The sequence below is a fragment of the Anabrus simplex genome, chromosome 1, assembly GCF_040414725.1.
Source record: "Anabrus simplex isolate iqAnaSimp1 chromosome 1, ASM4041472v1, whole genome shotgun sequence".
Classification (NCBI taxonomy): domain Eukaryota; kingdom Metazoa; phylum Arthropoda; class Insecta; order Orthoptera; family Tettigoniidae; genus Anabrus; species Anabrus simplex.
The window spans coordinates 883,708,463-883,734,116 of record NC_090265.1 but is presented as its reverse complement, the minus strand read 5'-3'; the positions used below and the strand labels follow the sequence as shown (position 1 = coordinate 883,734,116).

The 25,654-nt window shown below is 37.7% G+C and overlaps 1 protein-coding gene across 4 annotated transcripts in view; it reads left to right on the top strand.

The window, feature by feature from the left end:
- LOC136857684 (triadin) overlaps positions 1-19,172 on the top strand; it is a 222,052-nt gene extending 202,880 nt beyond the window's left edge. For 3 of the 4 annotated variants that reach the window (XM_067136533.2, XM_067136534.2, XM_067136532.2), the window contains one exon: positions 1,776-4,814. In XM_067136533.2, coding sequence (XP_066992634.2) covers positions 1,776-4,543 — 2,768 coding nt within the window. In that variant the 3' untranslated portion in view covers positions 4,544-4,814. Of the gene's footprint in view, positions 1-1,775; positions 4,815-18,968 lie in introns of those variants that run through there. The other variant, XM_067136535.2, reaches the window with a different exon arrangement.
- The last annotated feature ends 6,482 nt before the right edge of the window (positions 19,173-25,654 follow it).

The following is a 25,654-nucleotide window of genomic DNA, read 5'->3' as shown; positions in this document are numbered from 1 at the left end:
ACACCAGCTATTCATTCAATTCTACCATGTTAGAAAGGTTTGTTCCCTTAGGGTGCCCCATTCACTTTCAGAGGAACAAAGGGCACATTGAGTGAAATGGTGCTGAAAAATGCTTAAAAAGTTTGAAAATGGGACTTCGCATAACGTCAATAGCATCGTTACAGGTAACGAAACTTGGCTTTATTATTACAATGCCCCAACAAAATCCCAGAACAAGGTGTGGCTGTTTGAAGATGAGGGTACTCCTGTGACTGTGTGAAAGTCAAGGTCAGTAAAGAAAAGGATGATTGCAGTATTCTTCACTTGACTCGGGATGTGTTAGAAACACAAAGGACAGTTACTGCGAAGTGGTACAGTGAGACTTGTCTGCCTCAGGTCATCCAGGCTCTCAAGCAGCTCCGTCCAAGATCACGGCTCAACACTTACCTCTTGCATCACGACAATGCTCCAGCACATCGTGCTAATGTAACAATGGATTTTCTTGCCAGATCAGGGTTGACTGTGCTTGATCACCCTCCATAGAGTCCTGATCTTGCCCCATGTGACTTCGCATTCTTCCCAGAAGTGAAGATGAAGCTGAAAGGGTGGCGTTTTGTATCCGACGAGGAGCTTCTGGCAGCATGGGATCAAGTGTGAAAATGTAACCGAAGTAAAGTGGCAGAGTTGGTCCAGTGACTGGTTTCGATGTATGGAGAAGTTTATTGAGTGTGGAAATTATTTTGAAAAAGTCTAAAGCGTTCACTCACATTGCAAAACTTTCCTAGTGTTGTTTGTATGTATATAGATTCCCTTAGGGAACCTGAATTATTTGTCCCGAATAAGTAAATTTGTAATATACCAATATAATGGGTCTGTTATTGGACATTATAAATTTTCAGGCTAGCTCGATTTCTGTTGCCAGTGTTTCACCTCAGTGTGCTAACTTGGACTCATTATTTTGTAAATAGCACACCTATCAAGATGCGTGGCTAGTGCATACCATGGAGGCCACTGCATAGGCTATTTGAAGCTACCGGCAGGCCAGTGCACTATGAGAGATGATAATCTGATAGCTGGCAAGCTTCAACTCTTGCAAAAGAGACAAGGTCTCTCATAGTGCATTGACACTGCCGGTAGCTTCAAACAGTCTTATGTAGTGGCCTCCACAGTATACACTAGCCTTGCGTCTTAGTAGGTGTGCTGTTTACCAACTAACGAGCCCTAATTAGCACACTGAGGCAAAACGCTGGCAACAGTAATAAGTTAGCCTGAAAATTTACAGTGTCCAATAATAGACCCATTATATTGATGTTACAATAGATGCCTTGAGCTAGGGGAAACAGTAATAATAATAAACTTAATTTAATTACATTTTTGTGCTACACCAGATAAAGTCACAGTATTCATCAGCATAGATTATGGTGGTGATGGTGGTTGCTATTGCAGTGGGCAAAATAACATAAAATTCAGGGTGTGGAAAAACTACTAACATGAAATGCACGATTAAGAAGCAGTCTTAAAATGAAAGTAATGCAATAAGCTGAAAGTTCTGTTGGAAACCTAGTTGTGTTGCTTGTTTGTCAAGTTGATTTTGATCAGTCTCTATTGAAAGTCAGTTAAGTTTGAGTTCTTCTCATTGCATTGCTGGACTGTTAAATTATTCTGTTTTTTACCTTATAAAAAGAAACTGCATAATTGTTCGTTGGCCTAATTAAGAATTATTTTTTGGACAGGATAGTATTGTTAATGAAATGTCTCCATTTTTAATAATATTTCAATTCTTGTTCTTATTGCAGCCACTCCAGCTGAATTTAAGAAGACCCATTCTTCTGGCGCTTCTGCTGAGTTTATACAGTCTCGACCATCGGGCACTCCTGGGCCGAAGAAGAATCGGCAATCAGGAACTCCTATTGGACATCCTAAGCTTCAGTCATCAGGCACTCCTAGTGGATTTAAGAAGAAGCATCCATCAGCTCTGAAGAATACTCAACTTTCCGTCAGTCTGACGAAGCTAACAAAGCCTAAGCTGCCAAGCTCTCCAATTGAATCGAAGGGTTCCTACCTTTCAATTCTGACTGAACTTGAAAAGTCTGGCCCACTAGAAATTTCAGCTGAATTGAAGAACCGTGGCCCAGGACGCCCTAAAGTTCATGAGACTAGTTCACCAAAGGGTATAGAACCAAAAGGAAAGAAAAGAAAAGCTGTTGATTTTTCTCCTGCACGTACTGTAAAACGTGTTAAATTAAAACATGATTTGGGTGTTTCATCAAGTAAGAAAAAAGGTCAGAAACACAGTACCTCATTAAAAAGTGGTCAGTTACATAACAAAAAGATTACAGGACCTAGATCTCATTCTGGTAAAACCAAGTCCAAAGTGTCTGAAAACGAACCCATAGCGGGTCTGGAGTATGGGTCAACCTTGCAAGAAACACTAGCACACTTACCACTCCTGAAAGCTAAGTCACCTAAGCCAAAACCAAAGAGTGTAGCTCAGAGATCTTTGCCAGTTTCCAAGCCTGTAATAAAAGCTGCTCAAATTAAGAAAAAGAATGTTCAGTTTCCCCATTCTAAAGCTGCAATAAAGAGAGCCCAGCAGATCTTATCACAAAAATCAAAAGGCAAAACTGCTTTGGTAACCAAAAAGAAAATTCAAAAAGGGGATCAAAAAGTTGGAAATAAACAACTTCCTCATTCAAAAACTTCAGTGAAGAGAGGCAAGCAGATTTTATCCCAAAAGTCAAAAATGAATAAAACTGTATCAGCATCCCGTAAGAAGGTAGCAAAACAGTCTTTGACAGTTGTTGAGAATGAAAGTCTTGATAATGAAGTGGAATTAGGTAGCCGTACATTTTATGAAATTAACATTCCTGTAGGTATGGCGCCTTTCGTTAACAAACAATTTTGGCAGCCATCAGTGATATTGAAAAAACTGGAAGACATAGTTATTTTGGGGATAAAAAAATCTACCAAAGAACAGGACGCTGTTAACACAGAGGATATTAAGCTGGCAGCAGGCAATCAAACTCCTGTGAATGTTGCAGAAGAAAAAACACCTCACGAAAACTGTGAGCCTATTGTGAGACATCCAAATAGTAAGGAAAACTTTGTAAGCAGTCTAACAGTTGACCATTCAAATAGAAAGAAGTTGCACATTATTGCCGATTCTTATAGAGGGAAGTCAAAGAAATCAGTTGTTGAAAAAGAAGTAGCTGAACAGGTTCCACAAGCTATCAACAAAGAGGAAGATGAAGCAAATAAAATTGTTACTATAGAAGAAACTCCCAACCATTCTAATCCAGATCCTCCAAAAGGAACTAAAGTTCACCGTAGACGCAGTCTCACCTCAGGAAATTCAGCCATTGAAGAACCACAGATTCAAAACAGTGCTGTTAATCAGAAAGTTAAGGGTAGGTCAAAACCTCTGAATAGCACATCTGGAGAATTAGAAAAGCAGAAGCAAAGTGTAATGAAGAAACCTCAGAGTAGAACATTCCTATTGAAGGAAACAGATGACATGAACTCAAATAAGTCTATGCAGAAAACAGTCTGCATTGCTGTACCTGAAGATACCAAAATGGCAAACAACAAGGACTCTCCTTTGACCTCACAACATGGTAAGACTGAAAATAAGGAAATTTCCCATATTAGTAACACTGACACTTCCATTTTAACTAAGAGAAAAGCCAGAAGGAATAGTGATAAAGTATTGATTTCACCAGTGAGCCAAGACATTAGAAACGAAGTTGTCAAAGCATCGAATGTGGACAGTCAAAGTGATGATACACCCAAAAGAAAAAGAAGACATTCAGATGCAGTACAAGCTGTCCCTGTGAAGAGAACAAGGTTACAGTTAAAAGACATGGCAGAACACAATAAAAGTTTGACTACTGAACAGACTAATATAGATGAACCTCCTGTTCCAAAGAAGAAGGAAGAGAATGTAAAAACAGCTCCACCTCTGAGAAAAACTAAAGAAACTACCAAAGATAAAGCAAAACAGACTCAGGACATCCAGATGGAAGTAAAAATGTCTCGTATTCAGACTGAAAGTCAGAAAAGTGAAGAAACTGCAAAATCTTCCAAATCAGTTGCTAATACAGCTAGGGAACAGATGAATGAAAAACATTTAAGTCAGAAACAAGTGGTGGTGGTGGACTCAAACATAAGTCTTGATAGTGTAGAAAGTCCAGAGACTGATTTAGACAGCGATGTTAGTAGTTATTTAATTACAAAAGAGAGTAACCTCCTAAAGGAAAGGCGAGAAGATCCGAACATTTCAGATCAGCTCAGGTTGCTTGATCCTTCCTTCATTGAAGAAGCTAATTTGAGTGAGCTACTAAACAGTGACAGTAGTTGTGATAATATGAGTTGGAACTCTTTAAACGTAATAGCAAATCAGAGAAAAGCTGAAGTATTACGTAAGGAATTGTTAATTTTACTCAAAAACTTGGCACTTCTCAGAGAGGTTTCAGCGAAGAGAAACGATTTGTCCAAGGACATTTCTAAACAGATAAAGAACAGCAAAACAAAACAAGTATCATCAGATAGGTCAGAAAAAATATGATTTTGTATTATGGTATATATCTTCATAACTGTGAATCAACTGATCGTTCAAACAAAACACCCTCAAACTCCTCATTTGATTTTAGTTGTATCTTACGTGTGAGTGACATTCTACCTTTAGAAGACTACTTTTGGAGGATAAAAATATCATTACTAGATAGTACTGCACGTGCATTTCCAAAGTGATATTTTTAATATCAAACAAGTGTATTTTATTAATGACATTGTATAGATAATACGTTACTGAATAAAATATTTGGCATCTGTAAGATGACAGGAGATGTTTTCACAGTTGGTAAATTTGTGATGGATTGATTGTCATTATATCATCATTTTTATAGAAAGGAAGTTCATTTGTGTGGTAAATAACTTTCTCTACCAAGTCTGACTTACGTGGTGCTACTTCATGAGAAGGAATATTTATAAATTATCCTTCTTGTCACACTATTATGTACATACATTACTCTAAATAGAAGAAGAAATTGCCAAAAGAAGAAAAGAATTATTCAATCTAGAAATATCTCTACATGTAAATACTTTCCTAATCATGTTCCTTGCATAGATTTCTACTTTCCGTAAAACAGTATATCGTACTGTATTGCCAAATGTTGCATGAAATGAAGTCTATAGTATTTGACAACTTATTGATCTTGTCTTCATTATTTATTAATTAGCATGTGCCCATGGCTTTGCCTGCATTTGATAATTTAACCGTTAGATGTTTTGAAACCATTTATTTAAAAGCAAAATAAATAAAACCTATTAACACACAAAGTCTTTACATAAATTGCATGAATACATTATTTTATTTTTAATTATATTGTTACTGGGTTAGTGGATGGTACAAATAACTTTAAAACAATGTAAAAGACCAGCTATCTTGTGCATATATATAGAGCAGAATGTCTGTCTGTCCATCTGTTCCTTATACAAATCTATACCGTTTCACCAGTCTGAATATAATTTTGTATACCTTTTTCTTAGGACCATGCAGGTAACCGTGTCTACAAGAAATTCTAGCAACCCTCTGCATTTCTGTAGATTTAGGCCTTTTGGTACATTAACATAGGCTAACATAGAAGAAATATTGAATTTGTCATCCAAGGACAAGACAAAGCTCATTTATGCCTCAAAATATAAGAACAAAACTTGAGAAGTTGCCGGGGTGAGTGGCTCAGACTGTTAAGGTGCTGGCTTGAGCCCATGTTGGTGGGTTTGATCCTGGCTCGGTCTGGTGGTATTTTAAGGTGCTCAAATGTGTCGGTAAATTTACTGGCATGTAAAAGAACTCCTGCGGGACAAAATTCTGGCACTTTGGCATCTCCAAGAACCTTAAAAAGTAGCTAGTGGGGTGTAAAAACAATATTATTATTTACTTCAGAAGCCTCTACAGGAGAGAAAACCATTTTTAAGGCCCTAAAACCAACTGTTAGGGAGATACTGGCACCACACTAACCCTGCTCTAGGAATCGGATGAAGAAATGACCGGCCATAAACGTGGCATGCCAGCTCAAGGATTCTATAGTCGAATACAGGCCTGGTGTTTGAAGTAGGCACATGCATGAAGGTAGGCTATACCAAGGAGAGATTCTGCTACACATATGATTTACTGTCTGGAAAAAAGCACTGTGGGAGTAAGCCACCCCTAGAAGTGGAGGTTAGGAGGGGCTGGCATATAAAAATCATTGCAAATAGTGTCGAATCCATAATTTTCGGGATCACTAAGATGAACAGTGACACTCTGCATGTGGTCGTAAGTCCAAGTTCAGCCCCCATTGGCATGAGGGATGAGAAGTGGTGAAAAAAGTCTTAAAATGGTTGAGATTATGGATGTATGTGTAAATGTTCCATCATAGCTGTCAACTAAACTTAGTACACACATGACTTACTATCTGAAAAAACGACTGTAGGGACAAGACACCCCTAGCACAACTAGAAGAGGGGGTGAAATGGAAAAAAAGAAAATATCCAAAATGACCAATATTGGTGTCAAATCCATGGTTTTCGGGGTTGCCGAGATGAACTGCGACAGTCTGGATGCCATTTAAAGTCATAGCTCAGGCCCATTCAGAATTGTGGTTGAGACAGGGTGAAAAGATGTCCAAAATGACCAACATTATGGATGTATGTGTGTATGTTTCAGTATACCTCTTAACCGAACTTTGTACACATATGACTTACTATCTGCACCCCTAGTATCTCGTGCAGTGGGGTGAGGAGGGGATGATGTGTAAAAATAATAGAAAATGACCAATATCAGTGTCGAATACATAGCTTTCTGGGTTGCTGAGATGAATTGTACCACTTTGAATGCCATTTAAGTCCAAGTTCAGCCTCCACCTGCATGGCATTTGAGAAGAGTTGAAAAAGTAGGTCCAGAATGGCAGAGATTATGGATGTAGTGTATATGTTCCATCATAGCTCTCAACTGAACTTGGTACACATGACTTACTATATGGAAAGACACTGTTGGCAGCCCTATGGAATGGGGTGGAAAAAGGATGAAATATAAAAATAATAGGAAACGCTCCATTGTTGTTTGAGTCATCAGACCATACACTAGTTTGATGCAGCTTCCCATACCACGCTATCCTGTGCTAAACTTTTCATTGCATCCGGGAGATAGTAGGTTCGAATCCCACTATCGGCAGCCCTGAAGATGGTTTTCCGTGGTTTCCCATTTTCACACCAGGCAAATGCTGGGGCTGTACTTTAATTAAGGCCACGGCCGCTTCCTTCCAACTCCTAGGCCTTTCCTATCCCATCGTCGCCATAAGACCTATCTGTGTCGGTGCGACGTAAAGCCCCTAGCAAAAAAAAAAAAAAAACCTTTTCATTTATAGAAAACTGCTGCATCCTACACCTGCTCTAATCTGCTTGTCATATTCATACCTTGGTCTATTCCTACCGTTCTTACCGCCTACACTTCCCTCAAAAACCAGCTGCACAAGTCGTGGGTGTCTTATGATGTGTCCTACCATTCTATCTCTTCTTCTGGTCAAATGTAGCCAAATCAATCTCCTCTCACCAATTTGATTCAGTATCTCTTCATTTGTGATTCTATCTACCCATCTCACCTTCAGCATTCTTCTGTAACACCACATTTCAAAAGCTTCTATTCTCTTTCTTTATTTCTTTCTTTCTGAGCCAGTTATCGTCCATGTTTCACTTCCATATGATGCCACGATGAAAAATATCTTTCCGATTCCTATATCAATGTTCGAAGTGAGCAAATTTATTTTCTTTGCTTGTGCTAGTCTACATTTTATATCTTCCTTATTTCTGCCATTGTTAGTTATTTTACTACCCAAACAACAATATTCATGTACTTCCTTTAAGACTTAATTTCCTAATCTAATATTTCCTGCATCACCTGACTTTGACTGCACTCCATTACTTTTGTTTTGGACTTATTTATTTTCATCTTGTACTCTTTACCCAAGACTCTGTCCATACCATTCAGCAATTTCTCCAGATCTGCAGTCTCAGATAAAATAAAAATATCATCAGCAAATCTCAGGGTTTTGATTTCCTCTCCTTGGATTATGATTTCCTTTACCGCCTGTTCCATATAAATATTGAGAGGAGGGGGTCTAACTGCAACCTTGCCTCACTCCTTTCTGGACTGCTGCTTCGTTTTCAAAGCTCTCGATTCTTATCACTGCAGACTTGGTTTTTTTACAGGTTGTACATAATTCTTTGTTCTTGGTACCTGATCCCAGTCACCTTCAGAATCTCAAATAGCTTGGTTCAATCAACATTATCAAATGACTTTTCAAGATCTTCAAACATAATGTATGTGGGCTTGTCCTTCTTAATTAGATTCTCTAAGATCAGACATAAAGTCAGGATTGCTTCACGTGTTCCTACATTTCTTCTGAAGCCAAATTGATCTTCTCCCAACTCGGTTTCAACTTGTCTTTCCATTCTTCCATAAATAATACATATTAACATTTTGCAGGTGTGAGATACTAAACTAATGGTGTGGTAGTTTTCACACTTGTCAGCACCGGCTTGCTTGGGAATAGGTATAACAACATTCTGCCGAAAATCAAATGGCACTTTTCCTGTCTTATACATCTTACACACTAAATGAATAACCTCGCCATGCTAGTTTGTCCAAAGGCAGTCAGTAATTCAGAGGGAATGTCATAAATTCCAGGTGCCTTGTTCCTGTTTAGGTCTCTCAAAGCTCTGTCATATTCTGACCTCAAAATTGGATCTCCAATTTCATCAGCATCAACAGCCTCTTCTTGTTCCAGAACCATATCATCTACCTCTTTAACTTGATACAATTGTTGGATATGTTCCTGCCATCCTTTCTGCCTTGTCTTCTTTCCCTAGAAGTGGTTTTCCATCTGAACTCTTAATATTCATGCACCTAGTTTTCTTTTCTCCAAAAGTTTCCTTGATTTTCCTGTATGCAGCATCCACTTTTCGTAGGACCATACAACCTTCAACATCCTTGCACTTCTCCTTCAGCCATTCTTCCTTAGCTGTCTTGCACTTCCTATCCACTTCGTTCTTTCTTTAATCACCTGTATTCCTTTCTGCATTCTTGTACTTTTGTCGTTCATCAGTCAGGTCTAGTCTCTCCTGAGTTATCCATTGATTCTTAGTTTATCCTTTCTTCCTAACATTTCTTCAGCAGCCTTACTGATCTCATTGTTCACAACTGTCCATTCTTCCTCTATTGTGTTTCCTTCAGCCTTTACATTTAGTCTTTGTGCAACATGTTCCTTGAAACAGTCCCTCACACTCTTTTCTTTCAATTTGTTTAGATCCCATCTCCTTGCATTCCTTCCTTTCTCCAATATCTTCAACTTCAGATGACATTTCATGACCAACAAGTTGTGGTCAGAGTCCATGTCTGCTTCTGGGAAAGTTTTGCAATACAGCACCTGGTTTCTGAATCTCTGCGTAATCATAATGAAGTCTATTTGATACCTTCCAGTGTCTCCATGTCTGCAGCTGTCGTTTGTGGTGTTTGAACCAAGTATTAGCAAGGACTAAATTATGATTATTGCAGAATTCAACCAGTCGACTTCTTCTTTCATTCCTTTGTCCCAATCCAAATTCTCCTACTGTATTACCTTCTCTTCCTTGGCCTACCACTTCATTCCAGTCTCCCATCACAATTTTATTCTTGTCACCCTTTACATATTGTATTAAATCTTCTGTCTCTTCATATGTTCTTTTGATTTCATCATCATCTGCTGAACTAGGAGGCATATAGACCTGCACTATTGTGGTGGGTATTGGTTTTGTATCTATCTTGACAACAATAATCCTTTCACTATGCTGGTCGTAATAGCTTACCTGCTGTCCTATTTTCTTATTTTTAAACCAACTCCTGCATTTACCCTGTTTGATTTTGTGTTGATAATTCTGTAGTCACCTGACCAAAAATTCTGTTCTTCCTGCCATTCCTGCCAATGTACTTCACTGATACCAACTACATCTAACTTTAGTCTACCTATCTCCCTTTTCAGTTTCTCTAACCTACCACAATGATTCAAACTTCTAACATTACACGCTCCGATTTGCAGAATGTCATTATCCATCTTTCTGACAATTGCCCCCCTTTCGTGTAGTCCCCACCCAGAGATCCAAATGGGGGGCTATTTTACCTGGGAGGAAGCCATCATCAGAATATCATTCATACAGAGAGAGCTGCATGTCCTCGGGAGTTAGTTACAGCTGTAGTTTCCCATTGCTTTCAGGCGTGTAGCAGTATCAACACAGCTAAGCCGTGTTGAGTATTATTACAAGGCCGTATCAGTCAATCATCTAGACTGCTGCTCTTGCAACTTCCGAAAGGCTGCTACCCCTCTTTCGATGAATCATTCGTTTGCCTGGTCTCTCGACAGATACCCATCCGATATGGTTGCACCCGCTGCTCGGCTATCTGCTTTGTTGGGACACTGAAGCCTCACCACCGCAGCAAGGTCACATGGTTCGCAAGGGAGAAACGATCCATATTAATGTAGAATCCATAGTTTTTGGGGTCGTTGAGAAGAATAGTAGCACTCCAGATACCGTTTAAGTCAAGTTCAGCCCCATCCGCATGGGGGATAGGAAGTGGTGGGAAAGAAAATGTCCAAAATAACTGAGATTATGGATGTTTGTGTGTATGTTCCAACATAGCTCTCAAGCAAACTTGATACACACATGACCTACCATCAGGAAAAAATACTGTGGGGAGAGGGGATCATCATCATCATTTCTTTGCTCCAGCAAGCCAGGTGCGGTTGTGTACGAGCCTCTTCCAGTTTGTTCTATCCATCCACAGATGTTGCTCATATATGTGACACCACTTCACATCTCTAATTTCAAGGTCCTTCATTATCTGTTTTTCCCAAACATCACGAGGTCTTCCTCTTGGCCTCTTCCCAGGAACATTGTGGTCAAAGTATGTTCGAGGAGTCCTGTGAGGATTCATTCTCTTCATGTGACCATACCATTGCAATCTCTTCACTTCTAGAGTCTCCAGCAAGCTTCTTTCCAATCCAAGCTGTTGTCGGATATCCAGATTCCTTATTTTATCCATTTTTGTTTTTTGTAGACAAGAACGGAGGAACTTCATTTCTGTAGCCTGAAGATGACTCTTTGCTGGTCCAGTAAGTGTTGCTGCTTCCAGGCCATACGTCAGTATAGGTACTAGATATATTTTGTACAAACTGATTTTGGAAACTAGCGGAAGTGTTTCATCCCAAAGTATTTGACGTACAGCGTGATAGAATTTGGAAGCTTTCTATATTCTCTTACTAATCTCTTGATGTATGGTATTGTCTGATGACAGAACACTACCTAAATACTGGAAGTTGTCTACAATATCCATCTCCTCATCTCCAATTCTTAGATGAACAGTTGAAGAGTTTCTACTCATCACCAAGCCAACTGTCTTCATTTGGCTGATTTTGAGACCTAAGGTTGTAAAAGCTTCATGCCAAAGATCTAATAGTTTGTACTTCCGCTTCTGTCTCACCCCATACCATTACATCATCAGCAAAAACCAGGGCATTAGTTGTTGGATCCTTTCTCTTAACTGCTTTTAAAACTTTATCCATTATGATTATGAAGAGAAGTGGTGAAAGACAACTTCCTTGCTGGACTCCACTCTTCATTTCAAACCAACCTGACCTTCCATCCTGGACCTGGACACAACGCTTGGTTTCATCCCGTAATCGTTGTACTCATGCTATGATGTCATTGGGCACTTTTTTACGTTTCAAACATTCCCATATATGCCTGCGTGGTACATGGCCGTATGCTTTCTCGATGTCCAGAAAAACAGTTATAAGTGTTTTACCTTTCTCCCAATACTTCTCATACAGCATTCTGGTGGCAGAAATGAGGTCTATAGTTGATCTATGAGGTCTAAATCCATGTTGTTCCTCCTCAACTGTAGGTTCAACATATTTTCTAATCCTGCTCTCAAGGATGGATTCGTAGATTTTGAGGCCATGTGACAGCAGAGTTATACCTCTGTAGTTGGTACATTTCTTTCTATCACCTTTTTTCAACAATGGAATGATGACTCCTTGCTTCCAGTCATTGGGTATTACATTCTCTTTCCAGATTCTATTTAGTACCCTGTACATCCACTGTTGTCCTACCTCTCCTAGTGCTTTGATCATCTCAACACTTAATTCATCTGATCCAGTTGATGTGTTGTTTTTCAGCTTAGATATTGCTGTCTCTACTTCCAACCATGTCAGACTAGTGGTATTTGTGCTGCCAAAATCATAAGGTTCGTCGTCTAATGGAGTGACATTTTCATAACTGTTCAGCAAAGTTTCAAAGTGCCTTTGGAACTCCTGTAATATTTTGGTCTTATCCCTAGTCACCTCACCATTAGGAAGTTCTACAGATTGGATAGATTCATTTTGAGTTCTTCTATTCTTTACTGTATAACAGTTTTTTATTTCCATCCTGCGTTATTTTGGTAGCCAGATATTCCTTGCATTTCTGCTTTTCAGCACAACCAACTGTTTGACCTGTAATTTTTTCTTTCTGTAAAGTGACAGCTTCTCCTCTATTTCATGTTGATCTCCCCGCGTTCTTGCTTGATATAAGGATCTTCTTGCACGGTTTCTGTCATTGATAGCCTTTTTAATATCATCATTCCACCAGGCAGTTTCTTTAGGTTTTCTTATTTGACTCTGTCGTCCACATACTTTTTCCGCTGTACCAACCACAACCTTCTTTAGAGTATCCCATTCTTCATCTACCAATTAGGAGAGGGGATGACATACAAAAATAATCAAAGCCAACTGTTATTAATGTTGAATCCATAGTTTACAGGGTTTGCTGAGATTACGGTAATTATGACACACTGAATGCTGTTTAAGTCAAGTTATGCATGGGGGTTCAGAAGGGATGAAAAACAAAATGTCTAAAATGACAGAGAGGAGTGTTGATTCCATAGTTTTCGGAGTCCCTAGGCTGATTGGTGACAGTCTCGGTGACAGCTGGAATCGTGTACATCATATCAATAGCGCGATGTGTAAATATGTACGGTTATAACTTACTTCTGTTATTTATTTGAAAGAACCAACTACTTCCCAAACAATCTAGGGTGCAAAACTAAATAACCTCAAATTAAAACTTAAAATTATAAAAGTAATATTTCTAAATCTACGAAAGAGTTTGTAAACTATCAATCAATGTCACAATAAAGACGTCTAGAATAATTCATTTCAAACGGGTAATACAAATCCTAAATGTAAACATTTTTAAAGTACCCGAGCAGAGGGCACTACAGCTGGTATTATCTTCTTCTTTTTTTTTTTTTTTCTTCTTTTATGGCCGCATAGGATCACTTTAGTCAGTCCATCGTTCAGGTCTCTTTGAAGGGATTATTCGTGCTTTGTGATCCTCCCAGTACCTCTTCAGACGCTCCGATCTTTGTGCCCCTTCCTCAGTTGAAAATATGTGTGTTGTTGGTTTGTTTTGTGTAAGGGTAAAGCAGAGGTTTGTATTCTTGCGTTGTGTATTCAATTTTATCTTATTTGTGGTGTATTCCATTATAAAGCCTATTTCCTTCAGATCCTCTCTTACTTCTCTGATCCATTTACATCCTGTTGTGGTAGTTTTTGAGACGAGATTGTGTTGTACTATATTGTTTCAGAAGTCTTGAATTCTGCATCCTTATGATATGTCCAAAGAATCCCAGTCTCCTCATACACATAGTATCTGTAATGGGTTCTAGCTCTTTGTACACAACTTTGTTAGGTATTATCCGCCACTGTCCATCTTTCTGGTATTTTTTGTTGATGCAGGTTCTTCCAATCCTCCTTTCAATTTTCTGAAGTCTGTCAGTCTTTGATTGTTTTTTCAGGTGAAAAAGTGTTTCTGCTGCATATATAGCTTCCAGTTTTATAACTGTGTTGTGTTTTATTTTTGCATTTATTGATAGACATTCCTTTTTGTAGATATCCCATGTTAATTTCTGTGCTTTAGCTTATCTATTTGTTCTTGTTTGGATTGAGATTTTTTCATTTAGTTTATGTTTTATTACTTCTCCAAGATATTTAAAGTCCGAACCCCACTGTCGGCAGCCCTGAAAATGGTTTTCTGTGGTTTCTTATTTTCACACCAGGCAAATGCTGGGGCTGTACCTTAATTAAGGCCACGGCCACTTCCTTCCCACTCCTAGCCCTTCCCTGTCCCATCGTCGCCATAAGACCTATCTGTGTCGGTGCGACGTAAAGCAACTAGCAAAAAAAAAAAAAAAAAAAAAAATTTAAATTGAGGTGCTATTTTGATTTTATTACCATTTATGGTAACTTCTTTTAGTTGTGTTGGTTTTTGGGGCATAATTTCTGTTTTTTTCAAATTATATTTTGAGGCCAATTTTGTATGCAATGTTTTGAAGTTCTGATATCTGGGTTATTGCTTCTTTTATGTCCACTGCTAGTAACGCTAAATTGTCGGTGAAACCCAGGCAGTTTGTTTTGATTTTTTGGCCAGTCTTTATTTTTGGGAGACATTTCCTAAACCATTCCCCCATTACCATTTCTACCCTGCCGTAGTCCCATTTTAATTTCAAATGTCTCTGATATTTCACCCCTAAACCTCTTTTGATTTGGTGTTAGTGAGAGTCATTTTTATCATGTTTATTAATTTTGGGTGTAGACTAAGGTGTCTTAAAATTTTAAACTGATATTTTCTATAGATGCAATCGTAAGCTTTCTTGAAATCTACATATCTCTGTTTCTTCTCCTGTTATAGTCCATTATCAACTTAAGACTCATGATCTGATCAGGACAGCTCCTCCAGAGTCTGAAACCTCCTTGATATTCTCCTAGTTCTTATTGAAAATATTTTATATGTTATGTATAGGAGCGAGATTCCCCTGTAGTTATTAGGGTCGGTTTTGTCTCCTTTTTTTGTGCATTGGGTGAATGAGGGCTGTTGTCCAGTGTTCTGGTAGTTCTTTAATCCAGATAGAGATACGTTGTTGATGGAAGGCAACTTTTGCTGATCTTCCTGCTTATTTCCAGATTTCCGCAAAGGTCTGATCTTCTCCTGGCACTTTGTAGTTTTCTAATTTATTCACTGCTTGGTAGACTTCCTTTATTGTGGGGGGGGATTGATGTTCTCTGATGGTGTAATCGGGGTGTTGGTGTCCAAATGAAGGAGTTCTGTAGGTTTCTCACAATTTGAAAGCTTGTTGAAATATTTAGCCAGAATTTCTGCATTGTCTTTATTGTTATGAGCCAGCTTTCTATTTTCATCCTTCATCAGTAGGGTCGGGGGTTCATTTTTTTTGGAGCTGTTTTCTGAAGATTTTGTAGTAGTCCCTTGATTGAGTTTTATTGAATTGTTTTTCAGTTAACTGCAGTGTGTCCTTGTGATGCTGTCTTTTTATACTCTTAAGACTTGGGTAGTTTCTATTCTCTGTTTAACTAGATTTTGATAGGTTATTTCTGATTTTTGGGACTGATGTAATAGCCATGCCTGGTGTCTTTGCTCCACTGTTTTATCACATTCACTGTTCCACCATTGGTGTCTATTACGTGGTTTAATTGGAGCCATGTCTTCTGCAATTTGTTTAAGGTTATGTACTAAGTCTTCAAGTTTATCTGTAATTTTTATTTTTTCAGTTGCTTACTGGTAATTTTCGTTGTTGATTAGCTGGGTGCAATCTATTTTTCTTTTAATTTTAAGGGCTGATCTGAACGTGTCTCTATTCCTCAGAGGACTTTGACGTATTATATAAAATAAAATATATATATATATTACAGTAGAACCCCGTTTATCCAAAATAAAGGGGGTGGAGCCACTTCGGTTCACGCGTTTTTTCAGATGACACATGGTAAATATGTTCGGAAATTAAGTGTCGAAATAAAAATGCATAAACTCTGTTAAGCAAAGGTGAATACTGTATATTAACAATAAGATGTTTACATAATGTCACTCATTGTGATTTTCTTCTGAATTTTCTTAGTGCAGCGCTGTCGTGCAGCTATGTTTTGCCACCGTTTAATCAACAATACATCAGCTGGTGTAGATTCAGTGCTTTCTTCAACAAAGCGCAAAGCAATCTGAAATACGGAAGCTTTTTTTTTACTACTGAGCTGAATACTGTATACAGTAATTTTATAACAGACTGTAATTAAACCGTGTGCTTCTGTATTTCAATAACAATTCAAAATCAATCTTACCTCCAATGCATTAAATGCATCATCTAATGTAACTCGATACTCAGAACTGCTAATCTCAAGTTCGGAATCGTCCGCATAATCTTCATGAAGAATAGTACAGTAATAATAATAATGATAATGAAAATAATTATACAGTAATAATAATAATAATAATAATATTCCTGCTTGTTCAAAAAAATATGTTTCATGGAAGTAACTAGAGGGTAAGAAACTGTTTTGTTTTATGCTACACGTGTATTCTGGCATAAGTCATAATATAAAAATAGGGTTTGCCTAGTAGCTCTCAGCACATATAGCAAGAGAATTACTAATATCAATGGCTAAGAACAAGATGGTAAAAACAAAATATTAAAATACAATTTTGCCAGAGCATTTTGGTTAAGCCAGGTTTCCGTTAAACGAAGTTTGATTAAGCGGGGTTCCACTGTATATATATATATATATATATTACATCAAATACAACTAATTTTTCTTTATAGAGCTTCCAGATAAACTATTTTAAGTATCCTTCCATTTGAAGCTAAGAAGTGTGTTTGTCTTTCCAACTCTTGAACAACTCTTGTACAGTTGACCATGGAAGAAGCACCGTTTCTGAAGATGTCCTACAACTTTAAGCGATTGTCCTTGTGCCTTGTTGATGCACATAGCAAAACTCAAACAAACGGGGAACTACAGATGTCTAAATTGAAACTGTTCATTGAAGGGCTGATTTAAATCAGAGGAATGAATACTACTTCACCCATGGCATGTCCAGTCGTGATGGCTGCTTCAAAAATATTCGGCATCATTTTCTTGACTGAGAATCGTGTTCTGTTGCAGAGGGAAGGAGGGTTTATATTCCTGAGAGTGATAATCAGTGCCACAATCATCTGCTGTAAGATGTTCAAGGGTACTCCAGGTCTCAAAGTTGTTCAAAAGCTCTTTCATGTAGTTGACAGCCTCACCAGTATTGCATGTCGTGTTGATAGTCTTTTAAATTTGTGGAACATAGGGTAGTTCTTGTGAAAGTTGTTTGTTGATGACGTTGACAGCTTATTTCTTGGAGCAGGAATGATTCTTTGATACAGCCATGCATGATCAGCGAAATGCTGTGACCGGGCGAGTTGGACGTGCAGCTGTGAGCTTGCATCCGGGAGATAGTGGGTTTGAACCCCACTGTTGGCAGTAACACCAGGCAAATGCTGGGGCTGTACCTTAATTAAGGCCACGGCCGCTTCCTTCCCATTCCTAAGCCTTTCCTCTCCCATTGTCGCCATAAGACCTATCTGTGTCGGTGTGACGTAAAACAAGTTGTAAAAAAACAAAGAAATGCTGTGTCAACATACGTTAAAAATTTCATATGTCGGCATACTGTACATTTGGCTGTGCATCACATGCATACACACAGTAAAAGACTTCCGGATATCATGGACTGAATGGAAATGACTTCCTGTGCCATTGACTTAAAATAGCACCTTGACTGATATATATGTATTACTATTCCTTGTTTATTATTACCTTTCTTGTGTACTATATTTTTTCCTATAAATAAAATAATAAAATATAAAATGGAATTAGTTGAAAGAAAGTACGGTTTACATTTTATTGCTGGTATAGCAAAAGCCTGTATAAAGATTCATCTGAAAATACGCCTATGTTAAAAATTTTAGATCTCTGCATGCTGTAGATTTGGCTCGGCATCGCACTCATACACACAGACAAACACTTCCAGATATTACGGACTGAATATGGCTCCTCGTATCGGGGCCCGAAAATGGCTTCCTACCCCATGGACTTAAAATGGCTCCTGACTTGTTATTACTTATATACGTTGCCTAGCAATGGTGAATCTATTGATTTAATCCTGGTAGTATGTTGGATTGTCGTATCCCAACACATGTTTTCTGCCAGTTTTTCGTTTATAACTCGCCAACAAACGCAAAAATGAAAAATCCAGCTGCAAGGTGCATTTGGAACCCCCTTCCATGCACCTATTTAAACATTTCAGATCTCTGCATATCGTAGATTTGGCTGGGCATTGCACACATACACACACACACAAAACAACACTTCCTTTTATTATTATAGACTGTAAAATTATGTCTCGCATTGGTAATGTTAACAATCTTTGGTGTTAGAATGTTCACCATATCATTATTGATGTTCTTGGAGTTCTTTTACATGCTGGTAAATCTACTGACACAAGCTCCTTCAAATACCACTGGGCTGAGCCAGGATTGAACCCACTCAGAAGGCCAGCACTGTACTGCCTCAGCTTCTCAGCCTGGCATTTTTGTAAAATAATTTGATGGAAATCTTTGTGTGATCCTGTTTTGGATGAAATTATACAACATACCATATTGATCCGAATGTAAGACTATGCTTTTTTTACATCAGAATGTACCGTATTTACTCGCGTAATTTTTCTATTTGTTAAGAAACTTTTAACCTCAGAAAATAGGGAGAGAAAAATCATGCAAATTTCATTTTGAACCTAAAATACTGATGGAATTCCACTGCTTTTTTGGTATGATCCTTTGAAAATCACAGGTATTAAAATGTTCTTGTTCAAACAGGATGATTGTTCCTCTTTATAAATCTACGCAGCCACCTTTTACTTCCTTTAAAATGTGAGATTCCTACATTGCTTTTCTCTGGGATCTCATTTAACTGCAGCATCTATTAAAGAAACTATTTAAAATAGGTTTATGTTGAGTCCACCTTGTCATTACACCTTATGATAGAAAATTATTTATTTTCTCATACATGTTTCAGGAAAATCATCCATTCCCTTCATCAGTGATGTCAGCTCAAGGAAAAAAACAATATAACACTATCTTTTGTTTTTCTTACAATTTAAATAAGTATTGTATCCTAATTCACCATATCAATGAATAAAGAAACTAATGAATTATTATGAAAATGATCATTACATAAAATTTAATGTTTTGTTGAATTGAATGTGAATACCTAAATAAATTTAAGATCTTCAAGTTTTACTTTTTTCTTCTTTTTATTCCTTAAATGATCAAATGCTAATTTTGTACTTTTTTTCAATACACCGTATAATGATCGAAAATTATTTATTTTATCATATGTTTCAGGATACCGCCTGTTGCCATTTCTTGATGGATGCAGTATTTTTGTATCCGTCTCTTGGCCAGAGCAAAGTGTAGCTTCCACCGAAATCCCAGTCTCATCCATGGCTGTGAAAATATGGAAGCTGCTGGTGTATGGGTGGCGCTAAGTAATTACATATGGAGCACAACTAGTGTCTGAGTGTTATGAAAGATGTTGCTCATAGGATCAGTCATGCTGCAGTAGCACCTTCTGGTCCAGTGAGGAAAGCAATGGCAAACTACCTCACTCCTCACCTTGTCTAGTACGCCTCATTTGGGCTGTGCCATTGGTTTTTGTGGTTTTCCTATAACTGCATAGCCTTTGGTGGTGCTACTTGAGGATCCAACCAGCCTCTGGGCTGATGACCTATCAGACAGACAGGTTTCAGTAAAATCATCCATTCCCTTCATCAGTGATGTCAGTTCAGTTTCTTTAATAGATTCAGACAAGTCAATACAGGATCAAATAAAATACCTGTTGTGGTTAAGTTTATCAACAGTAACTGTAGCATTTCATGCAAAAATGAATGGCTGTCTTTTCTTAATCCAGTTACAAAACATATTTTAATAGTTTTTTTTTTTTTCATTTTCTTGTTACTAGCCTGATTTTGGTACCCAAAGTGACAAAACTGTCTTCTTGGCTCACTGCAACTGTTCTTTTAGTTTACAGGAGTGGCATACATGCAGTGGCTATATATAAAAGTCGTGCTGCAGCACAGATGCCATTATTTTCTGCAAACACGATCGCTGTTAATTTAAAACTGTGCATTGTAACTCCCAATTTTCTTACCCATGTCTGACGACTATTCACTTATGTAAAAGTAATTATCGTGGAGACTGGAATATATCATAGAGCAAGTGTACATCTCCCACGTGGTTACTACAAATGTACTAGCAATCTGTCCAAAGACTGACACTACACCTAGCTTGCCGAGCAGTCTCATTGCTGTAATGTTGACTCATGCTTCTCTGTTGCCGCATACACTGATGACCAGCCATTGAAACAAACAGCTAGACAAGCGTTGGCATTGTTAAACTTAACAGTTTTATGTAAATGAACAATGCATTACCAGTATTTCATTCAACCTACCTAGACCATTAAGTGACACTGGTTTCAGAATGCGCCAGCTACACAGTGTATTTTTAACATAATTGCCTCCTGATGTAGGGCCTTGATGTTGACTCACGCGTTTTCAAAGAAGTTTAGTCTTTTGAACTAGCTGATGTACCCGTGCTTCGCTACGGGATTGTCAGAAAGACTGACTTGGTGGTTTTCCTAACTGAATTCAACATAGGTCATTACAGAAACATCAGTAGGAATGTAGCGATTGAAAGCAATGTTATCATATAAAATACTCGATCAAATGAAAAACCGCACACTTTCTCACTTTCAACGAACCGTACTACGGTGCCGATCTAAGAGTCCAAAGTTCCAGAGCTGGAATAACCAGGTCGCAGACTGCCGTGAACACTCCTCTGTCATTATTCCGTTAAATATGCACACTACTCATTCCAACAAGTGCCTCAGAGTAGGGATTGAATAGCTCGAATACTATGATGAACCAGAGGAATGACATGCTAAAGAAGAAAGTTATCTTACTCCCCAGCTACTTCCCACCAATATACAGGCAGGCTGTTACAGTCGGTATGACCAGGCGAGTTGCCTGCGTGGTTAGGGGCGCGCAGCTGTGAGCTTGCATCCAGGAGATAGTGGATTCGAACCCCCACTGCCGGCAACCCTGAATATGGTATTCCGTGGTTCCCCATTTTCACACCAGTCACACCAGGCTGTACCATAAAGCCAAGGCCGCTTCCTTCACACCACTATTCATTTCCTATCCCATCGTCGCCATAAGACCTACCTGTGTCGGTGCAACGTCAAGCAAATTAAAAGAACCTCGGTACGCTGCAGCAATCCTATCTATCGGGGATGAGAGGAAACAGAAGACAAAAAGCACATCACAACAAACAATGGTCAATGTAATGTTATTGTTGATAAAGTTTATGAGCTTTCTATATTGCAGGCCTTCACATTAGTTTTCTTTGGACTCTGTGATATTAGGGTGTCTTAACAAAATTATTTATATCGTAGACTGTAGTTCCTTATTCTCAGACTTTACATACCGATTTTCACTAAATTCTGTTTACCCATTTTCTCGTGACTCGGCGCTGATATTCACTTAGTAACAAAAATCCAAATTCATGAATATCTCTTATTATATGCGGTACGGTAACAATGTATAAGACATAAGTGATCGGAAATTGAATAACTTCTTACATAACTACTGCTAATTTACGACATAACTAAAGTTATGTTAGTTATGTAGTATTTATCAATACGACCACTAATAACATAAATAACTTATTTGAGAATTACATTTCAGGCCTTCCCCTAAACTACCATTTTACTCAGCGTGAATAAAATAATTTATAGCCTAGATTGTAGAGGTTCATCACCCGACATTACATGCCGAATTTCATTAAATTCTCTTCAGCCGTTTTCTCGTGATACGTGTACATACATACATACAGACAGAAATTATGGAAAAGTAAAAAATGCATTTCCTTGTTACTGTGGACATGACTGATACAGAAATACCATTCTTTTCAAATTCCGAGCAATGTACAGACAAAACTCTTATTTATATATATATATAGAGAGAGAGAGATTACATTTCAGGCCTTCCCCTAAACTACCATTTCACTCAGTATGAATACAATTATTGATGACCTAGATTATAGCGACTTATTTCCCGACTTTGCATACCAATTTTCGTGAAGATACGGCCACTAATATAATAAATATTTGAGAATTAAATTTTAGGCCTTCCCCTAAACTACCATTTTCCTCGGCGTGAATACAATTATGTATGTCCTATATTGTAGCGACTTATTTCCCATCTTTGTCTACCGATTTCAATTAAGATACGACCACTAATAATATAAATATTTGAAAATTAAATTTTAGGCATTCCCTAAACTGCCATTTCACTCAGCGTGAATACAATTATTTATGGCCTAGATTATATCGACTTATTACCCCGGCTTTGCATACCGATTTTCATTAAGACACGACCGCTAATAACAAATATTTGAGAATTAAATTTCAGGCCTTCCCCTAAACTACCATTTCACTCAGCGTGATTAAAGTAAGTTATAGCCTAGATTGTAGCGCTTCATCATCCGACTTTACATTCCGATTTTCATTAAATTCTCTTCAGCCGTTTTCTCGTGATGCGTGTACATACAGACAGACATTACGGAAAAGTAAAAAATGCATTTTCTTGTTACTGTGGACATGACCGATACAGAAATACCATTCTTTTCAAATTCTGAGCAATGTACAGACAAAACTCTTATTTTATATATATAGAATACATTTCAGGCCTTCCCCTAAACTACCATTTCACTCTGTGCGAATAACATTATTGATAGCCTAGATTATAGCGACCTATTCCCCGACTTTGCATACCAATTTTCGTGAAGATACGACCACTAATAAAATAAATATTTGACAATTAAATTTTAGGCCTTCCCCTAAACTACCATTGTTCTCAGTTTGTATAGCCTATATTGTAGCGAATTATTTCCCTTCTTTGTCTAGCGATTTTCATTAGGAAACGACCACTAATAACATAAATATTTGAGAATTAAATTTCAGGCCTTCCCCTAAACTACCATTTCACTCAGCGTGATCAAAATAATTTATAGCCTAGATTGTAGCGGTTCATCGCCCGACTTTACATTCCGATTTTCATTAAATTCTCTTCAGCCATTTTCTCGTGATACGTGTACATACATACATACAGACAGAAATTATGGAAAAGTAAAAAATGCATTTTCTTGTTACTGTGGACATGACCGATACAGAAATACCATTCTTTACAAATTCTGAGCAATGTACAGACAAGACTCTTATTTTATATATATATAGTGGAAGAGAATTAAGCATAAGATCAAAGGCTTTTTTTTTTTTTTTCAGGCGACATCAGGAACAGAAACAACAGAGAAAATGGTGAACACATTGAATAATTTGTGATCAACTTGGTCTCTCAGCAGTTAAAGTTTGCAATTTTTTTTATTTTTTTACTAGAAGATTATGGGCCATGATCCATTTGGCATTTTGACCGTGAACGCAGGTTTTTACTTAGATATTACACACTAACTTCCATAGCGTCTAGCCACGTCATATTTTTCACTACCGCATGTATACTTCTTGCGTCAGTCAATGGATGAATGTTACACTTAAAAAATCCTGTCTAGCCATAGCCTTAATGTATCCTTAACTGCATATTTTGCACACAAAAAATAGGGAAAAAACCTTGGTAACTGAAAACCTTTGAATAATTGTAGTGGGAAAATGATTTAAGTGTTTATTTTTCCCCAATTTCCATTTCAAAATTAAGGGTGAGAAAACTACGCGAGGAAGAAAATTACACATGTAAATATGGTACTCGCAGAAACCGTAGTCATTTTATATTCCACTACTTATGAAGGTCTATTTGTATCATTCCACAGGTATGATACAAATGTGTGCATAGGGAGTCACCGCACACATCGCAGCTGTGCTCAAGATCATGAACAATGGAAATATCTTGATCTTTCTCAATTTTTTTCCAGTTTGTAGCTAGTGATCTATTGTTGTTTGGGTTGGATCTTTGCATTCAGTTTTAGTCACTATTCCAGTCATGACGGATGGTGCACAAAGTAGTACGTCTTTGTTACTTCTGTTAAATAAACGAGAGAGGAGAAGTTACGACATAAACTTCAAATTGTGGGTTTCACATGCGGTAAAATGTACAGGCAGTGAATAAGTTCAGTGTTTCTGAGCCTAACATGTGACTGGCAGAAAAAAAAGTTTTAAGTACGCCAGTTCATTGAGGGAAGGATTCAGAGGACCAAAGACAGAAAATTCTATACAGTATTATAAAACTTTTGTTCTTACATGTACTTAGGGCTTATTGAATTATCCTAGTTATAGAAGAGCTTGACTATATGTCGTTATATTTAATTTTTCTTGTAAATATCCTCCAGACATGTATTTTGTATAGGGGCAAATGTGGCAGTTATAAAATGATTTTATTTTTGAGGAAGGTGAAGTACATGAAACAGATTTTGCATAATCATTCCACATTTTTGCACAAACTAGTTGATTACCACTGGTCATGAAACTACAGTTGGAAAATTCATCCAAACTGATATTAATTGCAAAGTTTAATAAAACTGATGAAACACTATATACTTGTCACTAATAAAAGGGCCTATGATATTGTACCAGTAACGCTGGCCCTGCATTGGCGTTGAGGTATTTCAAACTTTCAGAAATGCGCCGCGTGGCAACCGAGCAGCCGGCTACAAGCAATCCTATGGCGAGTGACGTAGGAGCCAGCTCCAACTTGCGAAGGCTAAGTTACATCATCCATAGAAGGTTCCGTATCTTCTACCCTGAATAACTCATATATGAAAACATCATCACCGTACACACCATTTTAATACCTCCAATGCCACCAAGTTTCATTAAAATCCACCTCGGATTAAGATAGTTATTGAGAGGAATGAAACAGCTGCAGTCTCCGCGACTTTGATATAAAAGAGACGCGAGAATTTGACACAACACAGTCTTGTCCCACAGTCGAACTAGGACGGTTGTCTGATGGAAGTTGGTGCTACGATGTAATATTGCGGAATCAAAGTCTATGGTTTCAACTCTACTAAATAACGGTGAGAATAACTTTAAAACATTTCAATAGTCACTGTGAACTCGGTCGTAAAAACGAGAAGTGCGATACTTCAAATATCTCAGGGTGATTGAAATATTTCTGCTGATAGCAAACTTAAAATCTTAAACAGTGCATCAGGACTTGTATTTTCTCAAGTGGAACTTGAATGTTAGGAAAATATTAAAACTTCACGTGTGAATCAATCTGTGATTTCACGGTATCTTTAAAGGAACTTAAAATTATCAGCGAACGGAACTAATTTTAACGATTTTACCAGTATTATTATTTATGTTTGAACATAAACATGACAGTGTGAGTGAACGGGACTAATTTCATTCCTGTAATAATAGTCTAATAGTGCTACCTTCTTGCCATATGTCTGCATAATAGTGCGTGTGAATGGAACTAATTTCGCATGTCAAGCATTTAACTTCTACCAAAGGGAAGTACCTGCCATTTATAGTGTCGTAGCAGTCTCCTCTCTTTTTATATATATATATATATATATATATATATATATATATATATATATATATACATAGACCTGTTCATTTCTACAATGGTTTACATCATTTTACGGCTTTTCTACATAATCACCATTTCGGTCGATGCATTTTTGTAG